The sequence below is a fragment of the Fusarium redolens genome (assembly GCF_020744475.1).
Source record: "Fusarium redolens strain MPI-CAGE-AT-0023 chromosome Unknown BKA55scaffold_2, whole genome shotgun sequence".
Classification (NCBI taxonomy): Eukaryota; Fungi; Ascomycota; class Sordariomycetes; order Hypocreales; family Nectriaceae; genus Fusarium; species Fusarium redolens.
Genome location: NW_025763665.1, coordinates 728,132 through 745,218, shown reverse-complemented (window position 1 = coordinate 745,218; position 17,087 = coordinate 728,132). Strand labels below are relative to the sequence as shown.

Sequence of the window (17,087 nt, the reverse complement as noted above, 5' to 3'; positions counted from 1 at the left end):
GTCGGATGAGCTCTGTGCGTGGATGCGTAAGCCTGCAGGCTTTCAGAAGTGTGATTTGCTCAAACAACCACCTTCCTGAGGTAAGTACCATCAAGTAATACTAGCAAGACCATTAAATGTCTTCTAACAGTCTAATAATATTCTACTTCGAGCGAGACACAGCTCCAGGGTATATCGAAGTGGGCTGTAAGCAGAAACAGACAAGAAAACAGGCTTAAAACAAGGATAGGACAGACAAACATCAAGTGTGGCCTAAGCAAAAACTTTTGAAAACCTCCATGACACCCTTATGTAGACAGACGCCTCCACCTTTTTGTTTTTGGTTTTGAAAAACATGATGATTTTGCTAATGTGACTCCTTCCTTCACGTTTCCAGCGCCCCATTTAATATCGCATTTTTTAGGCCCATTTGGAAAAGTCGACAGTATCAGTGTGTGAATCTTGTGCGTGAAACGGACCAATCTCAGTGTCATTGGTTGTTGTAGATGATGACAACATTGAGGATCGATGTGAGGTCTGCTCACTTGTGCTTGTGAAAAAGGTGGCTACGCTTGTACGACGGAGACTTGTAAAGCTATCGCGAACGGTGCTGGCTGGTCGCGAAGACGACATATCTCCCTGTGGTAGGAGCTGCTGTTGTTGGTGTAGCGAAGTTGCGCCCCCGAGAGTTGAGTTCTGTGAGGCTGAGGGTGTGATTTGCCCGGATTTTGAAGGGGCGTATTTCTCTCGAAGTCTTTTGATGGCACGGAGGCGACTTCTCCATGAGCTGACATGTTCACCGCCTTCACGATTGGCCCAGACGTGAGAGAACACCGAAGCATTAAGGGCCAACAAACGGATCAGACCCGGGAGAGCCTTAAGTGATACAATCTTCATCTCTGAAGCGGGCGAGATCTCAGGAAAACCTGGCTTGCTCAAGACCTGAACACGATAAAAGGGCTGACTGTGTTTGGACGCGTCTCTGGCAGCAATAAACGAGGCCCTTGACGCTGGTGTAATGACGATATGGACAAAATTGAAGTCGCCTGGGAAAGTATCAAATCTGAAAGGCAGGCCTGAATCATTAAACACGATGTTGACAAAATCATTGCCAATATGGCGTTTCTTCATTGTGCAACGTGGGTCATGTTCCAGGTTCGTAGGCATCTGTGTCGTTACATGAAACACGATTTCTGTGACACGGTCTCGCCAGCAAAAAGTATACTGGCCATCAGAGTCAAATTCGCGATCGAGTCCATGAGTGTTGAATGTCGCTCCCTTGAGCTTGGTCAATGTGCCAAGATTGTTAAGGAACTCCATGTAATCGCTGCTGCCAGACACATTGCCAAGAATCTCGACTTCGTCAGTCTGTCCCTCTCCGATGTATATGACGCCGACTTTGTGCCCATCAACAGTAGAGCTTCGATCGAAGACTCGAATGGCTCTTTCAACGGCGTCATCTTCAGGAAGTGGAATAGGTCGCGCTAGATCATGACCCTGAGGGATGGACGACATTAGCTGTACCATGATGTGACTGGGCAAGATAGTATTCGTTGAGACTTGTCCCTCCCTGCTGATATCCACGTAGTTGGGTGTTTGATGCGGAGGTGGCGGATCGAACGTTTCTCGAATCGTGAAGGCCGAGGTGCCTGAAGGCTGTCTCTTGACAATTTGAGCCCAGCCAGTGGTCGTGGCCTGGTTTACGGTGACGATGCTGTAGCCAACCAGCCATCTCTTCTTTATGATCTCTCCGAATCGATCCGATGTAAAGAGAGGGTCTTGGGACGATTCCTCCACATCAGCGTATGTATACCTTTGCATGAAGTCGATCGAAGTGAGTGCTTGTTCGTTATCTGTGTGAGCATCTTCAATCTCGTTATATATGTTTCTGACAAGCCACCCAACCAAGGTGGCACGGTCTGGTAGTTTCAATGCAAGGAACCAGAAGAGTATCACATGGTATGCTAATGCATACACATATTGTGGTAAATCGTCCGTTGCACTTGGGTGTATCGCATCCGAAAGATTGCCCGTTGAGGTAGCTGGGGTAGACGGTTCGCTGGCATGACTATTCCTATTGGAAGCCTTTTTGTCCCTCACAGATTGCAGATAGCGAATGCAAATTCCAAACACAATCTTGTATTCCTCTTCTCTGAAGTTGACATACACGTTGTGTAAACGGCTGAGACAAGCCAGGAACTCGAGGATATGGATGGAGACATGCGGCTGGGTGATGATAGTAGACATTTTGGTCAATAGCTGGACCAGGGATTTGCTGGTTGAGAGTGGCAATTCATGACAGCATATAGACAAGGCATGGATGCAGCATTTTGCACTCCGCTCCCAAGTGGCGATGCCATGAACAAATGTTTTGACTATTTCATCCTCATCGCCCTTTTGGAAGTGGTCATGGTAACTGAGAATCATGGTTAAACTGTGAAAAAGACAAATTGCCACGTCAGCTCGCCTCAAGCCTGATGCATTTGGAGGCTCTTGAAAGGAATTGGTTCGGATTTGCTCGCAAATGAGTCTTCGCAGCTCCTGAATCTGGGGGATGGCGTCTCTGAAAATGGCATGGTTGCTGAGTTGTGATGGAAGATGAACCAGCGCAAAGCTGTACACCTCCCAGTCGCAACCGTGCAATAAGCTAAGGACAGCCTCGAGCCAAGTGGCGATATCGAGGGCAGTAGTCTCAATATTCGTTTTGGCCTTTTTGACTTCTTCCTCCATCCCGCATTCATTAGAGCCAGGGCTGTGAGAAACCAGAACTGGACTAAACACGCCCGTCACGGATTCAGGCAGGGCCTCGGGGTCCGGAAGGCTCCAAAGCTGATAATAGCGAGTTGCATTACCACTACTTCCGAGCAGGCCACTTCCAGCAGCGACGCTTGCAGACCGAATAGGCATGCCTCTTTCATGGCCTTGCCCTTGGCTGAACGAGATACCGCGCGCAGACCTGGACGATCCACCATGTTCATTTCTCAGCAAGCGTATAGACTGCGCAGCCTCCTCAGCCTGCTTCTTGGCGTATGTTTCCGGGGTTCGACACAAGGAGGCGGCAACAAAATTAGTCTCAAGTGTCTTCGTGATAAAAATTCGGTTGGCCCAATCGGCACGCAGCCTAAACAAGAGCTTCATAGCGGTCAACCGAGCATCGACCTCGCAGTGACTCGATTTCACAATGTTAATCAACGCATGGTATAGCCTCAAGGACTTCCCACTGTCATAATCCATAGTCTGCACAAACATCTTCACATATCCTTTGGCGACCACGTTTGAGGGCGACTGTCCTTGTGGCAGGTGCTCTTCGGAGGACGTTTGAGCGAATGGGTTAGGAGCTGCTGACGATGGGATCGGCGATTTGAGCCTGTCGCCAATGACGATGCCCCGGAGGGCATCGACGATATAATCAAATAATTCCATGTCACAAGATACTACAACTGAGACCATGAGTGACATGATTCCTTCAAGGACTAACACATCCCTCTCTTCAGAGACATCTTGAAGGATGCTCTTGGCCAGTTGGGGGATAAAGCTCTCTTCAGGATCATCGCCCACTAGATCCACGACTTCGTAAGCGTCCATGATGGTTTCCAAGGCTCGAAGCCTGATCTGTGAGGACCGATCTCTGTTGCCAAAGAATCCTTTTAAAACTAAGGTCAGGTTTTCCTCCCATTGGAGATCTGAAGGAGAACAGCATCTGAACTGCTGAAAGTAATTCAAAACAGACGATGCAGTTTCGTCAGGGAGGAACTGATGGACTTCGGTTAGAAAAGAAACAACGGTTGCCCGAGGGACAAACACATCCGATTTTTGGTTAATGAGCACATCAAGCCGCTTGATGAGGATTATAAGTTCTCGGCTCAGACCTTCCTCCGGCTTCTCGTCCCTGACCGGACTGCGGTATCCATCAGAGTCGTGCGGCCCAGGTATTGCTCGTTTGGAGCATATCGCGGCAGCCCCGAGTATCACGGACCAGTCCTCGTCAATTATCAAACGATGTATATGGTCGTCTCCATCGTCAAACAGAGCGTTGAGCAACTGAAGAATAGCCGTCAAAGTTTTAACGGAAGTGCCAGTTTTCGCAACTATGGCAAGACCATCGGCCAGTAACGCGAAAGGTATCCCTGGATAGCCGCTCTCCGGGCTTTTGGACAGAACCTTTTGCAGTACGGCAAGGGCTCCACGTATCTCTCGGTTGACATCCTTCTCCTTGGCCCCATCTGCGGGATTGTTTCGTAGAATATCCAACAAAATGCGGATCGTCGCCTGTCCATTATGGCTTTTGAACAGATTTGAGAGCGTATTCCAGGAGTCTTTCTGTAGGCTTCCCACCATACAATAGATAGAGCTGAGCACTTGAACACAGCCCTTGAGCTTGTCTTCTGGTATAGACCCAAATGTCACAATTGCATCAATGACCGCTATGCTCGATCTGAGATCCTCTTCCACGCTCGTACTCATGCAAATTGCCAGTAATCGATCGATCAATCCTGTCACGGCAGATTCATCTGCATTGTTGAAGCTGAACTTGATGACGTCGATGAGAAAACTGAATAACTGAGCGAGGTTTTTCTCTTCACCAGAAGCGACGGCACGATTCCGAGAGGTACCCTTTGAACTCCGGGACGCTTTCCTTCTAGCTGCACGCACCACGTTGTAAGATTCCCATAGCCAATTAGTCAAAAGAGGAAGAAGCTCATAATCGAAGCCTGTCAGAATTCGGCCCCGCCGGGTTAGGTCAACAAGAGCAGCCAATTGTAGGTGAAAATCCTCCGAGTTTGCGGGAGCTGATAGGGTCGTGAAATATTCTTGCCGTTCGAGATCAGAAGAAGCCTCGTGCTTCACACACTCTGTCAGGAGCTCCCAACCAGCTGCTCGTGCTGCTGCAGGTTTTGCGGGATCGATAAGGTCTTTTGCAGCATACCAAATATCCAGAACAGGATTCAGAGGGTACTCGGCAATTGCGTATTTCAACGAGTTGGCGGCAGCAATGCGCTCGTTGGGTGAACCATTCTTAAGAAGCTCAAAGGACTCCATGTGACTAGAGGACAGCCCATGAGGTGGGTTTGTGGAGACGGCCGGAACTGGAGCATGGACGAACTCGGCGGTCGGCTGGGCGTTCGCTGAGGAAGGTGATGCTATAGACGGCGACGATTTGGAGAGCTTAGAACTTGTCAGACCCCGGAGGACATGGGCAAGGCCACCCTGACGGGACGTATCTGGGGATGATGGACCATCTCCTGGCTGCGGTGACATGTGCTCGTGTGAAGTCTCGTTGGGGTCTTGATGACTAAGTGAGGCTAAACGGCGCAGCATGTTAGCAAAGGTACGGAAACCTGTGCATTGGAAGCTTTGTCATCGGCAAGGCAGAACGGATCAATCGATATGAAACAGACAACATGAAGCGTTGAAAGAGATTCGATGATAAGGTGATGAGCACACAGGATATCGGGCAAGTTCAAGAGCTCGACGGGGCGGTTAGACAAGACAACGGAAGTGAATTGTCTTGTGTCGCAAGTACGACAAACGGAACGGCGTCTCGGATGCAGTGTGCAGAGCAAATACAAGATGGACAGATGGTGCAAGCGAGTCTCACCGGCGAAACATGTGCTACCTAGGCCTGAAATGGGCCTGTAAGAAGTTGCGTAGATGTACGGGATAAGGCGTGTTCATTAAATGATCAAGAAAGGTCGTAGATGACGTCGAGCTTCGAGCGCGAGAATGTGTATCGTTCAGATTTAGTCAGGGAACAGAATGAGTGATGATAACGATAAGTTGGGATCCTATAGCGCGGAGGTGGACAAAGATCCAGTATGGCACCACAGGGCGGGCAGATCGGCGGGATGCAAAGGCGAGGAAAAGAGGCCAGAACTCGCAGAACGACAACACTAGCTAGCGCATAAGGTGCTCGGTCATTGACTAGGTTGCTATGATGGACGCGGGAAGCGATATAATTTTATGAGGCTGGAAGGATGAGAGAATATTGAAGGATGGGAGAAGAGGTTGGCAGATGATGGTGGTTAAGTTGGTAAAGTTTGCGCTTGGGGAATACAACCCACCTCAGATGCAGGGCAGATCGATTCAGCAGGGTACTTCCTGTAACGTATAATACTGATCTTTTGCCTAAGGTACCTGCTAATGGAAACGCAGTTTTTCCTTACCTAAGCCAAAACAGATGACCCGTTGGTGGCTTTTGAATGGCTGTTTCCTACTACTACGTAGTATGTACACCATGCCACCAAGCTGTAGACGGTAAGGTACAATGCCAATCCCGCCAATCCAGGACTGTGAGGGGACCCTGAGGCTGTAGAGAAGAATATCCTGTCCCTTAGCTACAGCGTACCTGCAGTATTCTTTGGCCACGGTTGTATTGGTGTAGGTTCCATCGCCGAGTTGGGCGACAGGCCATGACGCTGATCTTGTTGCTTGAGATCATTGAAACGATAGCAAATAGTCAATTTTATATACTACTTCTTAAATATAATATATACATGTGTGTATTTGTGCATATCAATTGTGGTATCGCCATCGTCTGCCACAAATGGATGGATGTTAGCTTTGCAGGCTCCAATCAATGCCTGGGTCAAGGCTTATTCATTTATTCACATATTGCTTAGGTCAAAACCGTGTTGTCATTCGTGCAATCAACAAGCATGTGCTGGGCTTCCGGATCTAATATCAGGTCGCATTTGTGAAGAGTAATGCAAATAATAGCCTATATTTTACATCCTGTCGCTTGAATTCCTTGATAACAATCCTTTTTTCCATACCCTCTGTATAGATGAGCTGTATTACCAGGCCACCATTGGGTAACAGTACGGCCAATTAGGGTGCTATTAAGCTACGAGGTAGTTAATGTCCCTTAGCTAGGTGAGACAAGAAAACTTAGGACCTCTATCCTAAGTGACAAAAACATTCCAGTAAATTTAGTGTAGACTCAATGAACCTTGAGATCAGTTGATATTGGCACCCTAGGTTTAGATCATAAGTTTTCTTGCTCACTGAGGGCTCAGGTATTGACCTAGAGCTGTCCTTAGTGCGACTAGCTCTAGAGCCCATCAACTGCAGCTCGACTGCTTAGGCTAGCTCACTGTTGAAGGCTTCGAGGCCATATACTGCCAATAGTATCTCGCCAATGGAGACCCAGAAAAAAATAGAGCCGCCCGAGCTTTGATTTGTTTATCAACCTGAACCTGCAACCTCTCAGCTCTTGTTACTACCTCCAAACTTGTCCTTCCCCATCACCACCGCTCATTTCTTTCTTCTCTTCGTCCTTTACCGTTTCCTCTAGAAGCCCCCCTTACTAATACCTCCTCATCATGGCGGCCGACATTGGTCAGATCGCTCAACTTCTTGACGCAACTCTGGATCCTACAGAGCATCGTAAAGGTACTTGATCCGTTGCCTGTCCCACCCCTTCGTTGCCCCGCGGTTTTGATTGGAAACTAATAAACAATCATCATCAACAGCCGAGACTGCCCTCAAACAAGAGGCTACCAAGCCTCAGTACTCTCTCAGTCTTCTCAACATTGTCAACTCCGACACCCTACCACCAAAGACCCGACTCGCTGCTGCATTGGCCTTCAAGAATTTTATCCGAACAAACTATGTGGTGCGTCTTGCCTTTCACTCGATCGACCCTGTCCAGAATACTAAATCGCAAACTTCGTGTAGGACGAGGAAGGCAACTACAAGCTACCTCAAGATGAAGTTCAAGTCATCAAGGAGCGCCTCATTGGTCTCATGATCTCATCTCCTCCAAATATTCAGGCCCAGCTTGGTGACGCTATCAGCGTTATCGCAGACTCTGATTTCTGGCGACGATGGGATACCCTTACTCAGGTGAGCTCGCAATATCGATGTGTAGTTACTATCTCCTGTATTGACATTCTTGATATAGGAACTCGTCAGCCGGTTTTCCGCTACTGACCCCAAGGTCAACGTCGGTGTTCTCGAAGTTGCACACTCTATTTTTGCCAGATGGCGACCCCTCTTTCGAACAGACGAACTTTACATGGAAATCAATCATGTGATTGAGACCTTTGGACAAGCTTTCGTTCAGCTTCTCGTGGTAAGTCATGGCGAGTGAGCACTCTTGTCTGCTTCGTGCTCATATTTTCTGGCGCATTAGAAAACCGATAAGAAGATTGCCGAGAACAACGACAAGAAGGACGTGCTGCATGGCTGGTTCGAGGCCTTGGACCTTCAGATCAAGATTCTGCATGACATGTCTTGTCATGATCTACCTCCTATCTTCGAGGAGAACCTCGGCAGCATCTCTGAACTCCTCCACAAGTACCTTACGTACTCCAACCCCTTGTTGGAGACCGACGACGACACCGAGACGAGCATAGTTGATACTGTTAAGGCTGATATATGCGAGATCCTCGAACTTTTCACCGTCAAATACGACGAGGATTTCTCCAAATACTGCCAGCCTTTCATTGAGAAGGCGTGGAACCTTTTGTCTTCAACTGGCCCCGAGACCAAGTACGACATTATTGTCAGCAAAGCTCTGCATTTCCTAACCGCTATTGCGTCCTCCACACAACATTCAGGAATCTTCAACAGCGAGGATGTTTTGACACAGATTGTCGAGAAGGTTATTCTACCGAACGTGGCGCTTCGCGAATCGGATATCGAGCTCTTCGAGGACGAGCCTATCGAATTCATTCGCAGGGATCTGGAGGGATCCGATACAGACTCTCGTCGTCGATCTGCTACCGACTTTCTTCGAAAGCTTCAGGAACGATTTGAAGCGCCTGTGACAACGGTGGTATCTAAATATATCGGTCACTACTTGTCTCAGGGAAGCAGTGATTGGAAGGCCAAGGATACTGCTATCTATCTCTTCCTGTCTATTGCCGCCAAGGGTGCTGTTACTGCTGCCCAGGGTGTAAAGACTGTTAACCCTCTTGTCAATGTCGTTGAGTTTTTTGAGCAGCACATTGCCCAAGATCTTATCAGCGCGCAAGGTGTTGAGCCAATCTCGAAGGTGGACGCTATCAAGTACCTCTACACTTTCCGAAGTCAGCTGTCTAAGGAGCAATGGAAAGTGGCTCTGGGCCCTCTGATCCAGAACCTGAACTCGGATAACTACGTCGTTTACTCCTATGCTGCTATTGCAGTGGAGAGGGTGTTGTTCCTCACAGATGATGTGGGCAATGCCATGTTTCCCCGTGCAGACATTGAACCCTTCGCCAAGGATCTCCTCGGTCATCTTTTCAAACTCATTGAAAAGGAATCAAGTCCTGCCAAGCTGCAGGAGAACGAGTTTTTAATGCGTTGTGTTATGAGAATTTTGATCGTTATCAAGGACGGAGCTATGCCTCTGCTAGACAATGTGTTGACTCATCTTATCCTCATCACCAATGTTATGAAGCAAAACCCCAGCAACCCCCGCTTCTATTACTATCATTTTGAGGCCATTGGTGCTCTTGTCCGATACTGTGCCCCTAGCAATGCTGCTCTTTTCAACGAGAAGCTGTGGGGGCCCTTCCATCAAATCTTGGTCGAGGATGTCACGGGTAAGTCACGCAGTCCCATGTTCATGAACCTTGCTAACACGTTCTCAGAATTCATGCAATATGTCTTCCAGATTCTTGCGCAGCTTCTCGAATCTAGTCCCTCTGAGACCATCTCGGAGAATTACAAGGCCCTTTTAGGTCCTCTTCTAAACCCAACACTTTGGGAGACTCGAGGGAACGTCCCTGCATGCACCCGCCTCTTGTCAGCTGTCATTCCTCGGGCATCCCAAGCTATTCAGGCCGAGGACCAAATTGCGCCTGTGCTTGGAATCTTCCAGAAACTGCTCAGTGGCAAAAAGTCGGAGGTACTCGCCTTTGACATCCTGGATTCCATTGTCAAGAGCTTTGAGCCGTAAGTCTTCCATTTGCACGTGTTGAGTGTTTGTATCTAATATTTTGCCACAGGGCTGTCCTTAATGACTACTTCGGTACAATTCTCAGGCTCATCTACACGAAGCTTCAAGGAGCTCCTGCCGAGTCTCTAAAACTCCGTTTTGTTCGCTTCTACCATCTTGTATCTGCTCGTCTTGAGGCTGGCTATGGAGCCGATTACTTCATCCAGCAGTCAAATTCTGTGGAAGATGGCGTTTTCACTAAGGTCTACCCTGCCTTTGTCCTTGGTGAAACAGAGAAACTTGCTCGCCCAGTTGATCGAAAGGTTGCTGTTGTCTCTCTCACCAAGACTCTGTGTGACTCGTCAGCGTTTGCTCAACAGTTCGCGAAGGGCTGGGCCAACAGCTGTCGCAAGCTTCTTTCACTACTAGTCAACCCTCCTACTGTGGCTGCTGGCGCTGGTGACGAGGTCGTTGCCGAGGCAGATGTTGATGACATTGGCTTCGGCATGTCCTTTACTGCACTCAACACTTGCCGAGCGTTGGCTAAGGATGATTTCCCCGAGGTTCTCGACGTCACCAAGTGGGTGAAGGAGTACATGGTCAGCGCCAACCAGCGACATGGCGGCGCAGTTGAGCGCTTCATCAGTGAGCGATTAAGCCCCGAGGAGCAAGAAGCCATCACCAAGTATATCCGATAAACCAAGGAGGTCCGGTATGTTGAATGTGGATGATAAAAAGGGGGTCAAGGACGTCCCTCCGTGGGATGTTAGATGATACTGAATGGGCCTTACGAAGAATACCAAGACCCAACGAGGGTCTGCAAATGCAATTGATGGATTACACGCAAGACAAAAGCATGAGAGTTGAGCACCCAAATCGGCAATAGTAATAGAGGACTGGGGAGAACTCACATCAAGTGAGGACGGACTCTGAGCTCCAGCCTCCGAGAAACCTTCACCAATGACTTCACGTGCATGACAATGCTATCACGTCAAAAGTAGTTTTAAGATGTATGAGATGATGCTTTGATCGTGAAACAACCCTTGTATGATAAATAAACCAAATAAACAGGGCGCCTAAATGTATCATTCGTAATGGGCCTGATCATGACACCTGAGCCTCCCTCAAGACATATCTATGGGGCTGAATGTATGCCAATGTCCGTCAGAATCCAAAGACACCGATCAATGCTTGTGGAGACAGAAAGTCATCCAAGAACAGTAAACGCCTGGGGCCACGTACCCAATGGCCCCTTATCTCATTCATAAGAGTCGTGACGATGCTATCGTTTGGTATCAAAATCGTACAAGCAGCTAGGCTGCACCGAAGACTGCCCATATCCTTATCATATGCAATTGCATGATGGCAAAATCTAGAATCAGATATCGCTTCAGAATCGTCAAAGCTTCAGCCATGGGATCGAGTATCGTGTGATCGTCTCAGTATAGGGGTCTCGTTGTTTCTTGATATGGCGAACTCAGAAGAAGGTGCCATCTCTACTGACAACGCCAACACTGTTGCGCCATCCGCATCTCGTGGTGACATCGCCCGAGCTTTGGTCTCGGTCTTGGTCTCGGGTGGGCACTGCAAATCTTTGTGGATTCAGTGTCCCACGTGGTAGGGACGAGGGCTGGATGTCGATCTCGCTGCTTCTCCGGGAACTCCTCCCACTAGCGTTCGTCTGGACGAACAGTAAGCTACTGGTGCTCGATAGTCTTTTGGTAAATTCGGTGAAACTCAACCTTTTGGTAGCAGTGCTTGAAGTGGAGAGACGCTTGTCTCCATTCGACCTTAATGAGGAATCGTCAGACACCTTGTTTGGGGGTGCTGCCAATTCTAGCCTAGCCATGCTGGCAATCATTTGAGGGGTACTGTTGGTCCTCTGCGTGGGATTAGGCCTCGTCTTGGCATGTGCAGTGTGCGGTCGTATAGGAGGTGACTGGGGTATCATTGGAGTCCTTGATACCGAAGAACGGCTGGATGGTGATAGCGGTGCTGGGTCGCGACGATCAGTAATAAACTGCAATGCCCTTTGTGTTGTCGAAGGTATCAAGGCCGGACCTCGTCGATCAGGGACGCCTCCATATGCATCCTCGTCCAAATCGTCGGAATCACTTTCATCATCTTGACTGGAACTGTCAGAGGCCTCGAAAGCACTGCGCATTGCCAATTGTTGGGCTCGTTCGGCTTCTGCCCTCTGTTTCATTTTGTCGTCAGCTTCTCGCATCAATGCATCAAATCGAGCTAACGAGCTCAACTTCTCCTCGCCAGGCACCTCTCGCTCCGAGCCAGGAATGCATCGCATCTGAAACGCTCTGTCCAAGATGGTCTCACGTGGCCCAGGCGGAGAGCTGGACTCTATCGCTGCGATAGAGGGATGTGGTTGAGAGCCAATACTGCTGCGACCGCGGATCGGCGAGCTCATTGTGGATGACCTCCCTTGTGCGGAGGTCCACCCCTCAATGAATTCCCCTTGATAATCTCCTGTGGTGTTGACAGGGGATGGCAAATCAGTTGGAAGGACCGTAGTGTAGTGCTGCCCAGGAATCGGAAAATTCATCTGCTGAATTGGATAATTGTTGCTCGAAGGGGAAGAGACATCGCTGCGTTTTGATCGTAAACTGGGGGATTCGGAACTGAATGTGAGGGGCCGTTCTCTGGTGGTGGTGGTTGTATTTGTTGATTGGGTATTGATAGAGCTCTTGTGTTGAAGACTCCGTGGATCAGAACGGCCGGATTTGTTTCCACTAGTTGGCCGGGAGAAATAATCGGAGGTGTCGCGAGACATCGAGGCAAAAGGATTGGAGAACTGGGGTGACATTGGGCTCTCTGGACTCATCGGAGATTTTCTAGCAAGAATGTTGCGTGCCCACTCATGTAAACTGAGATGATGATCGTCTGGAGGCGTGCGAAACCACAGAGTCGTCGCGCTAGCTTCTTTGCTCGATGATATGAGACCGGCAGCCCGGCTCGAACGTCGCTTCTTCTCTTTGTCGGCAACAGATATGACGAGAGTAGGAAGAACAGGGCCCTGTTTGCGGTGATTGATCTGCTGGACCTGGCAATCGGTGATAGAGTTCACTGGCCATTGCTGAATTGGCTCATTGTCGTCCTAAAATTCCGATGGAGTCAGCTGGGAGACATCGGGTTAGATACTCAGGGGCTTCATACCTTGTGTTTGTAGATGAGTATACAGGATTCTTCTATGGGTAGTTTGGGGAAAGATCTGCTGCCCCCAAGACTGTTGTTGCGACCGTTGGATGTAAACTGTGATTGACTAGGGCCACCTCTGGTGTTACGTCTACCAACGACAACATATCGCAGCTTTTTGAACGATTGTGAGTTCGGGGGAGAAATGAAGCGGCGCGATAAAGGAGACTAACCTTCCAAACAGCTCTACCAAGAATCTGGCCTCGTTCTGGAGGGACCAGGAGCATCCCTTCCAAGTTATCCATGGTGAATGGGCACGATAACAATATGTGCAACGTAAACCATAGGAACAATGACAAGTCGGACTGATTGATGCCAAAAGAAGCAAGCAAGCGGGATCACAATCGCATCATGAGAACTGAATCATGAACGGAAGCCAATAGAGGGATAGAGTATCCCAACAAAACCAAGAGTAGCAGAAAACAAACAAGCTCCCAGAAACAGAACTGCGAAATCTGGCTAATCAAAAACAAGCTGAGCATACAAAAGATGAAGTCAAAATCCCGTTGAGGTGGAATGCAGAGAAGAAAATTAGAAGAGTCGAAAGATCCAATGATGTTTGTGGCGACCGGACAGAAGCAAACTAAAGGGGACTCGGCCGGATAATGAAAGGTTCGGCAGCTGCTCGGAGACGGGACGGGCAGATCGAAGTAGCCAATTAAGGCCAGGTACAAACTTAGGTTAGGAGCAGGCTTAGGTGCAAACAGTAGGTTAGTAGGTAAAAAGGAAGGTAACAACCGTCCCGTGTCTCGTCTTGTCTTGCTAAGAAAGTCGAATAGAATACAACAGAAAACCTAAAAGGGTTGTTTGATGAAGAAGGATGGGCTTGGTTTTCGTTGGTGGCTTACTCCCCTACCTTAGGTAGACACAAACGTTGATTAGTTCAGCTCGTTGGCTGGCCGTCTAAAGGTCTTCTCTTCCTTCCATCGGATTGGATTTCTTTAACCGACCTCCACCAGCCCCTGTTGGAGATGGGATGGATGCGGGAGGAGGGGACCATGATGAGATGGCCTCAGCTTCTTGACCTAATCCATCTTGGATGAGACATGGTTAGCACGAGGTTCACCTTTAAGCAGGATCCACCTTTGAGTAAAGACCGGGGGGCGCGAGGGTCGATGCGGGTGGATTGGTACTAAGGCAGGTACAGAGGAAGATGCGGTACAACCAAGAATCAGGCGAAATGAACTAAAAGTCTCGAACAGAAATGGAAGGAACAACCTCAGCACCGGTAGAGCGGTTTCCCTACAGTAAGGCCAACACAACTTGCCAGGCCCCATACCCTTCTCCTAAGTTACCAGCATAGGTGGAAGAAAGAAAGGCACACGCCGACACAACCTATAACCACTAACCTTAGGTACCTACCTCAAGACCTAGGTACTAAGGCATTCCTGCTGGCCATAAGCTTCTAGCCTAAGTACCTAAGGTACTTTAAAAAATAAATAACAATGTTGGTCTTTACTCTCTTCCTTCTGTGGTGGGAGGACCGAGCGCGGATATCTTATTGAGATCTTACAAAGTTTAAAGCGCAGTCAGTGTCTGGCCGTATCGCGTGAGATCTTGCATAATCAACGTTGAGGAGCAAGAAGAATAAGAACTTCACACATGTGTGTCAGGAAATTTCCCAATTATGGACAACTTTTGAGAAACTAGGCGGTTAGTCGGTCAGCAAACAGTTCATCCCAGATGAAACTGACTCGGGTAAGCCTGGTGGATCGACCTTGTTACTCTACGCCAGGAGAATTTGACAACTGATTACCAGGTATGTACCCCTGTGCTTGCTGACCAACCTACCTTAGTACCTAGTACCTAGTACCTAGTACCTACCAGGTAGGAAGGGCATTTGGACATAATATTCAATCCTCTTTTCCCCCAGCTGTAGTAAAATAGTGTCTCAATGGGCAAAATTGGGAAGCAAAATCTGGTAGATAGGTAGGACTGAAACCTGCAGGGCAGACTCAGCTCGTAGATTGGTGAGGAATTCCTCCTTTCTTCAGCCCCGGAGCGTTTGAAGTTACTACTACGTAGTATGTAAGATATCGTTCCAACCTGCTTGCTGCAGGATGCAGGGAGCACGACTCAGGATACCTTAGCGCTTCTGGCAAGATTGCGGCTACATTAGATTCTCTGAATTGCTCTCCTTTGCAAGCCACGAAGTGATTTGGTGGGCCGATCTCGCCGCTGAGAAGTCTCTGTTCCAGCACCTCCAGTACCCTTGATTCTCGCCGCTGCATTATTCCCTTTCGACGTTTGATTGCCCGTGATTCCCTCTAAACTCCCATGGAGGATGGGTGTTAATTTCAGGTCCGCGTGACCGCTTAATTATGTATGTATAGCGTGTTCGCATCTTACATTGATCGGTTCCAGGAGTATTGGTAACCATGTCTGTGGACACTATATTTGAGAAACAAACGATATGATGAGGGTCGTAACCCGAAAATCGAAGCCCAACTCCTGTGCTTGTAGCCGTGCCCATACCGACGCTTGAGCCATTGGTTAACCCATGCCTGGATCGACTGGGTGTTTCTCATCGCACGGTAATGCACGGAGTGCGGTATGTCATCTGCAGGGATCCCCCAAGATCGAAAAAAGCAAAGGCTTGCCTTATATTAGTGCCTAGCTGCAGTCGCTGTATTATGGTCTTGAGTTAAAAGGAAAGAAACAAGAGCTGAAAGCCTCATCGAAAGTACTTTGGATGCGGTTGAACTTATCCGCAACACCACATGTATGATCACTATCGATTCAAGTTCTTTGTCGTTTCTTTTTAGAGAGGTGGTCAGCAAATGGTGAAAGTCAACAGTTGTGGTTGTTCTAACACCGCGCTACCAGTGCGGGCTCCATCAGAGATACTCAAAATACTACACTAGGTTTTCTGCAATCTGGGATTCTGTACTCCCTACGTGCTGCTACGATACCTTATGGGCAGACTGGCAGAGTCCGTCACCCATTTACACGCGGCGCCGGCCCATCCCGCGACGATTTCCAGATCTTTTATAACTAACGTAATATCAACGCATTAATACATACATAGCATGTAGTAAGGTATGTACAGTAAGGTAGGCCGAAGCATCCTCGCCTCAGAATCCTTCCGACAGTCGACTTCTCTTCATTCCCCTACCGACTAACCGTATATGGTTTACAGACTCGCCCTTATCCCTAAGGTTATCGCTTGAGTACCGACAATGTAGGGAAAATGATGAACATGGAAATATAACCTTCACTCTACGAGTTTCCTGACCGTTCATTCGAGCTGAACGTCAGCTTTTCTACTGAATATTAGGTAGTAAACACAATTACAGTGAGATACCAGATACCTGACCCTGCGGCGGCCGTTCCTAGGCCACTAAGCAGGGATATTGGAAACATCAAATCCCGTCGGGGTATTTCCAGGGGTCTTAAAGTGACATCGACATCGCTCTGTGTTTGCTCTCCGTCCTCTTCCTGAAGGAGCTATTTCCGGATGCACAACGACAGTGTTCAGAACGTTAACTACCAAGCAGTTTTCTATCCTCGGGTGAGTGGGATATTATTATCACGACCCTATTCGAAACACGCTCGTTGACCCCTTTCTTCTAACCATCTAATACGGTTTGCCGCCTCAAAGAACATCTTTAATTGGCCCTCCTTGACATTCATTTCTGTGAAGATGCTACAGATGCCCCTTCAACAACACCAACTCTACCCCCGCTTCGGCCCTTCATTCCCACCTCGGCCTTGCTCTTCATCCGTCTTAGTGCACACGTCGTCCGTGAGCCATGGTGGCTCCAGCGTCAGGGGGGAAACAGACGTCAGGGTCTTGGTGTCTTGTGGGTGTCTCTCGACATGGCTCGACAATGCACGGATCACCATGTGTCGACAGGGGTTCAAAGGAAGCCAAGGAGGAGAAGTCTCAATGGCAGATAAATCGATAATCAGCCCCCTACATCGTGATTATTTATACTCTATGAATTCTGATATGTCATTGTGTGCGGAAACCAGCAGAGTGTAGTTTGTTTCGCTTCACCGTCCGAAATGTATCGGCGGCGGCTTTGCAATA

At 48.5% G+C, this 17,087-nt stretch overlaps 3 protein-coding genes across 3 annotated transcripts; 1 reads left to right on the top strand and 2 right to left on the bottom strand.

Annotated features, from left to right (window-relative positions):
• Positions 1–399: 399 nt before the first annotated feature.
• BKA55DRAFT_533703 (uncharacterized protein) lies at positions 400–6,391 on the bottom strand (the record flags this gene model as incomplete). The annotated part of the gene is made up of 3 exons (XM_046189507.1): positions 400–5,282; positions 6,144–6,225; positions 6,326–6,391. The coding sequence occupies 3 exons, from the start codon at positions 6,389–6,391 to the stop codon at positions 400–402; spliced, it is 5,031 nt and encodes a 1,676-aa protein (XP_046054723.1).
• Positions 6,392–7,168: 777 nt separating this feature from the next.
• Positions 7,169–10,852, top strand: BKA55DRAFT_670820 (CAS/CSE protein). The gene is made up of 7 exons (XM_046197959.1): positions 7,169–7,371; positions 7,452–7,594; positions 7,657–7,824; positions 7,883–8,053; positions 8,114–9,509; positions 9,558–9,861; positions 9,915–10,852. The coding sequence occupies exons 1-7, from the start codon at positions 7,302–7,304 to the stop codon at positions 10,540–10,542; spliced, it is 2,880 nt and encodes a 959-aa protein (XP_046054722.1). The 5' UTR covers positions 7,169–7,301; the 3' UTR covers positions 10,543–10,852.
• A 469-nt stretch (positions 10,853–11,321) lies between these two features.
• BKA55DRAFT_684176 (uncharacterized protein) lies at positions 11,322–13,299 on the bottom strand (the record flags this gene model as incomplete). The annotated part of the gene is made up of 3 exons (XM_046198605.1): positions 11,322–12,956; positions 13,016–13,168; positions 13,228–13,299. 3 exons carry the CDS (start codon positions 13,297–13,299, stop codon positions 11,322–11,324), a joined length of 1,860 nt encoding a protein of 619 aa, XP_046054721.1.
• Positions 13,300–17,087: the final 3,788 nt, after the last annotated feature.

What these genes read in the sequence shown, in the direction of transcription:
- BKA55DRAFT_670820 (XM_046197959.1), top strand. Translation starts at nt 7,302, where the DNA reads ATGGCGGCCGACATTGGTCAGATCGCTCAACTTCTTGACGCAACTCTG. An exon ending in TTATCCGAACAAACTATGTG is followed by an intron (nt 7,595 to 7,656) that starts GTGCGTCTTGCC and finishes AACTTCGTGTAG; the next exon opens with GACGAGGAAGGCAACTACAA. An exon ending in ATTGTCAAGAGCTTTGAGCC is followed by an intron (nt 9,862 to 9,914) that starts GTAAGTCTTCCA and finishes ATTTTGCCACAG; the next exon opens with GGCTGTCCTTAATGACTACT.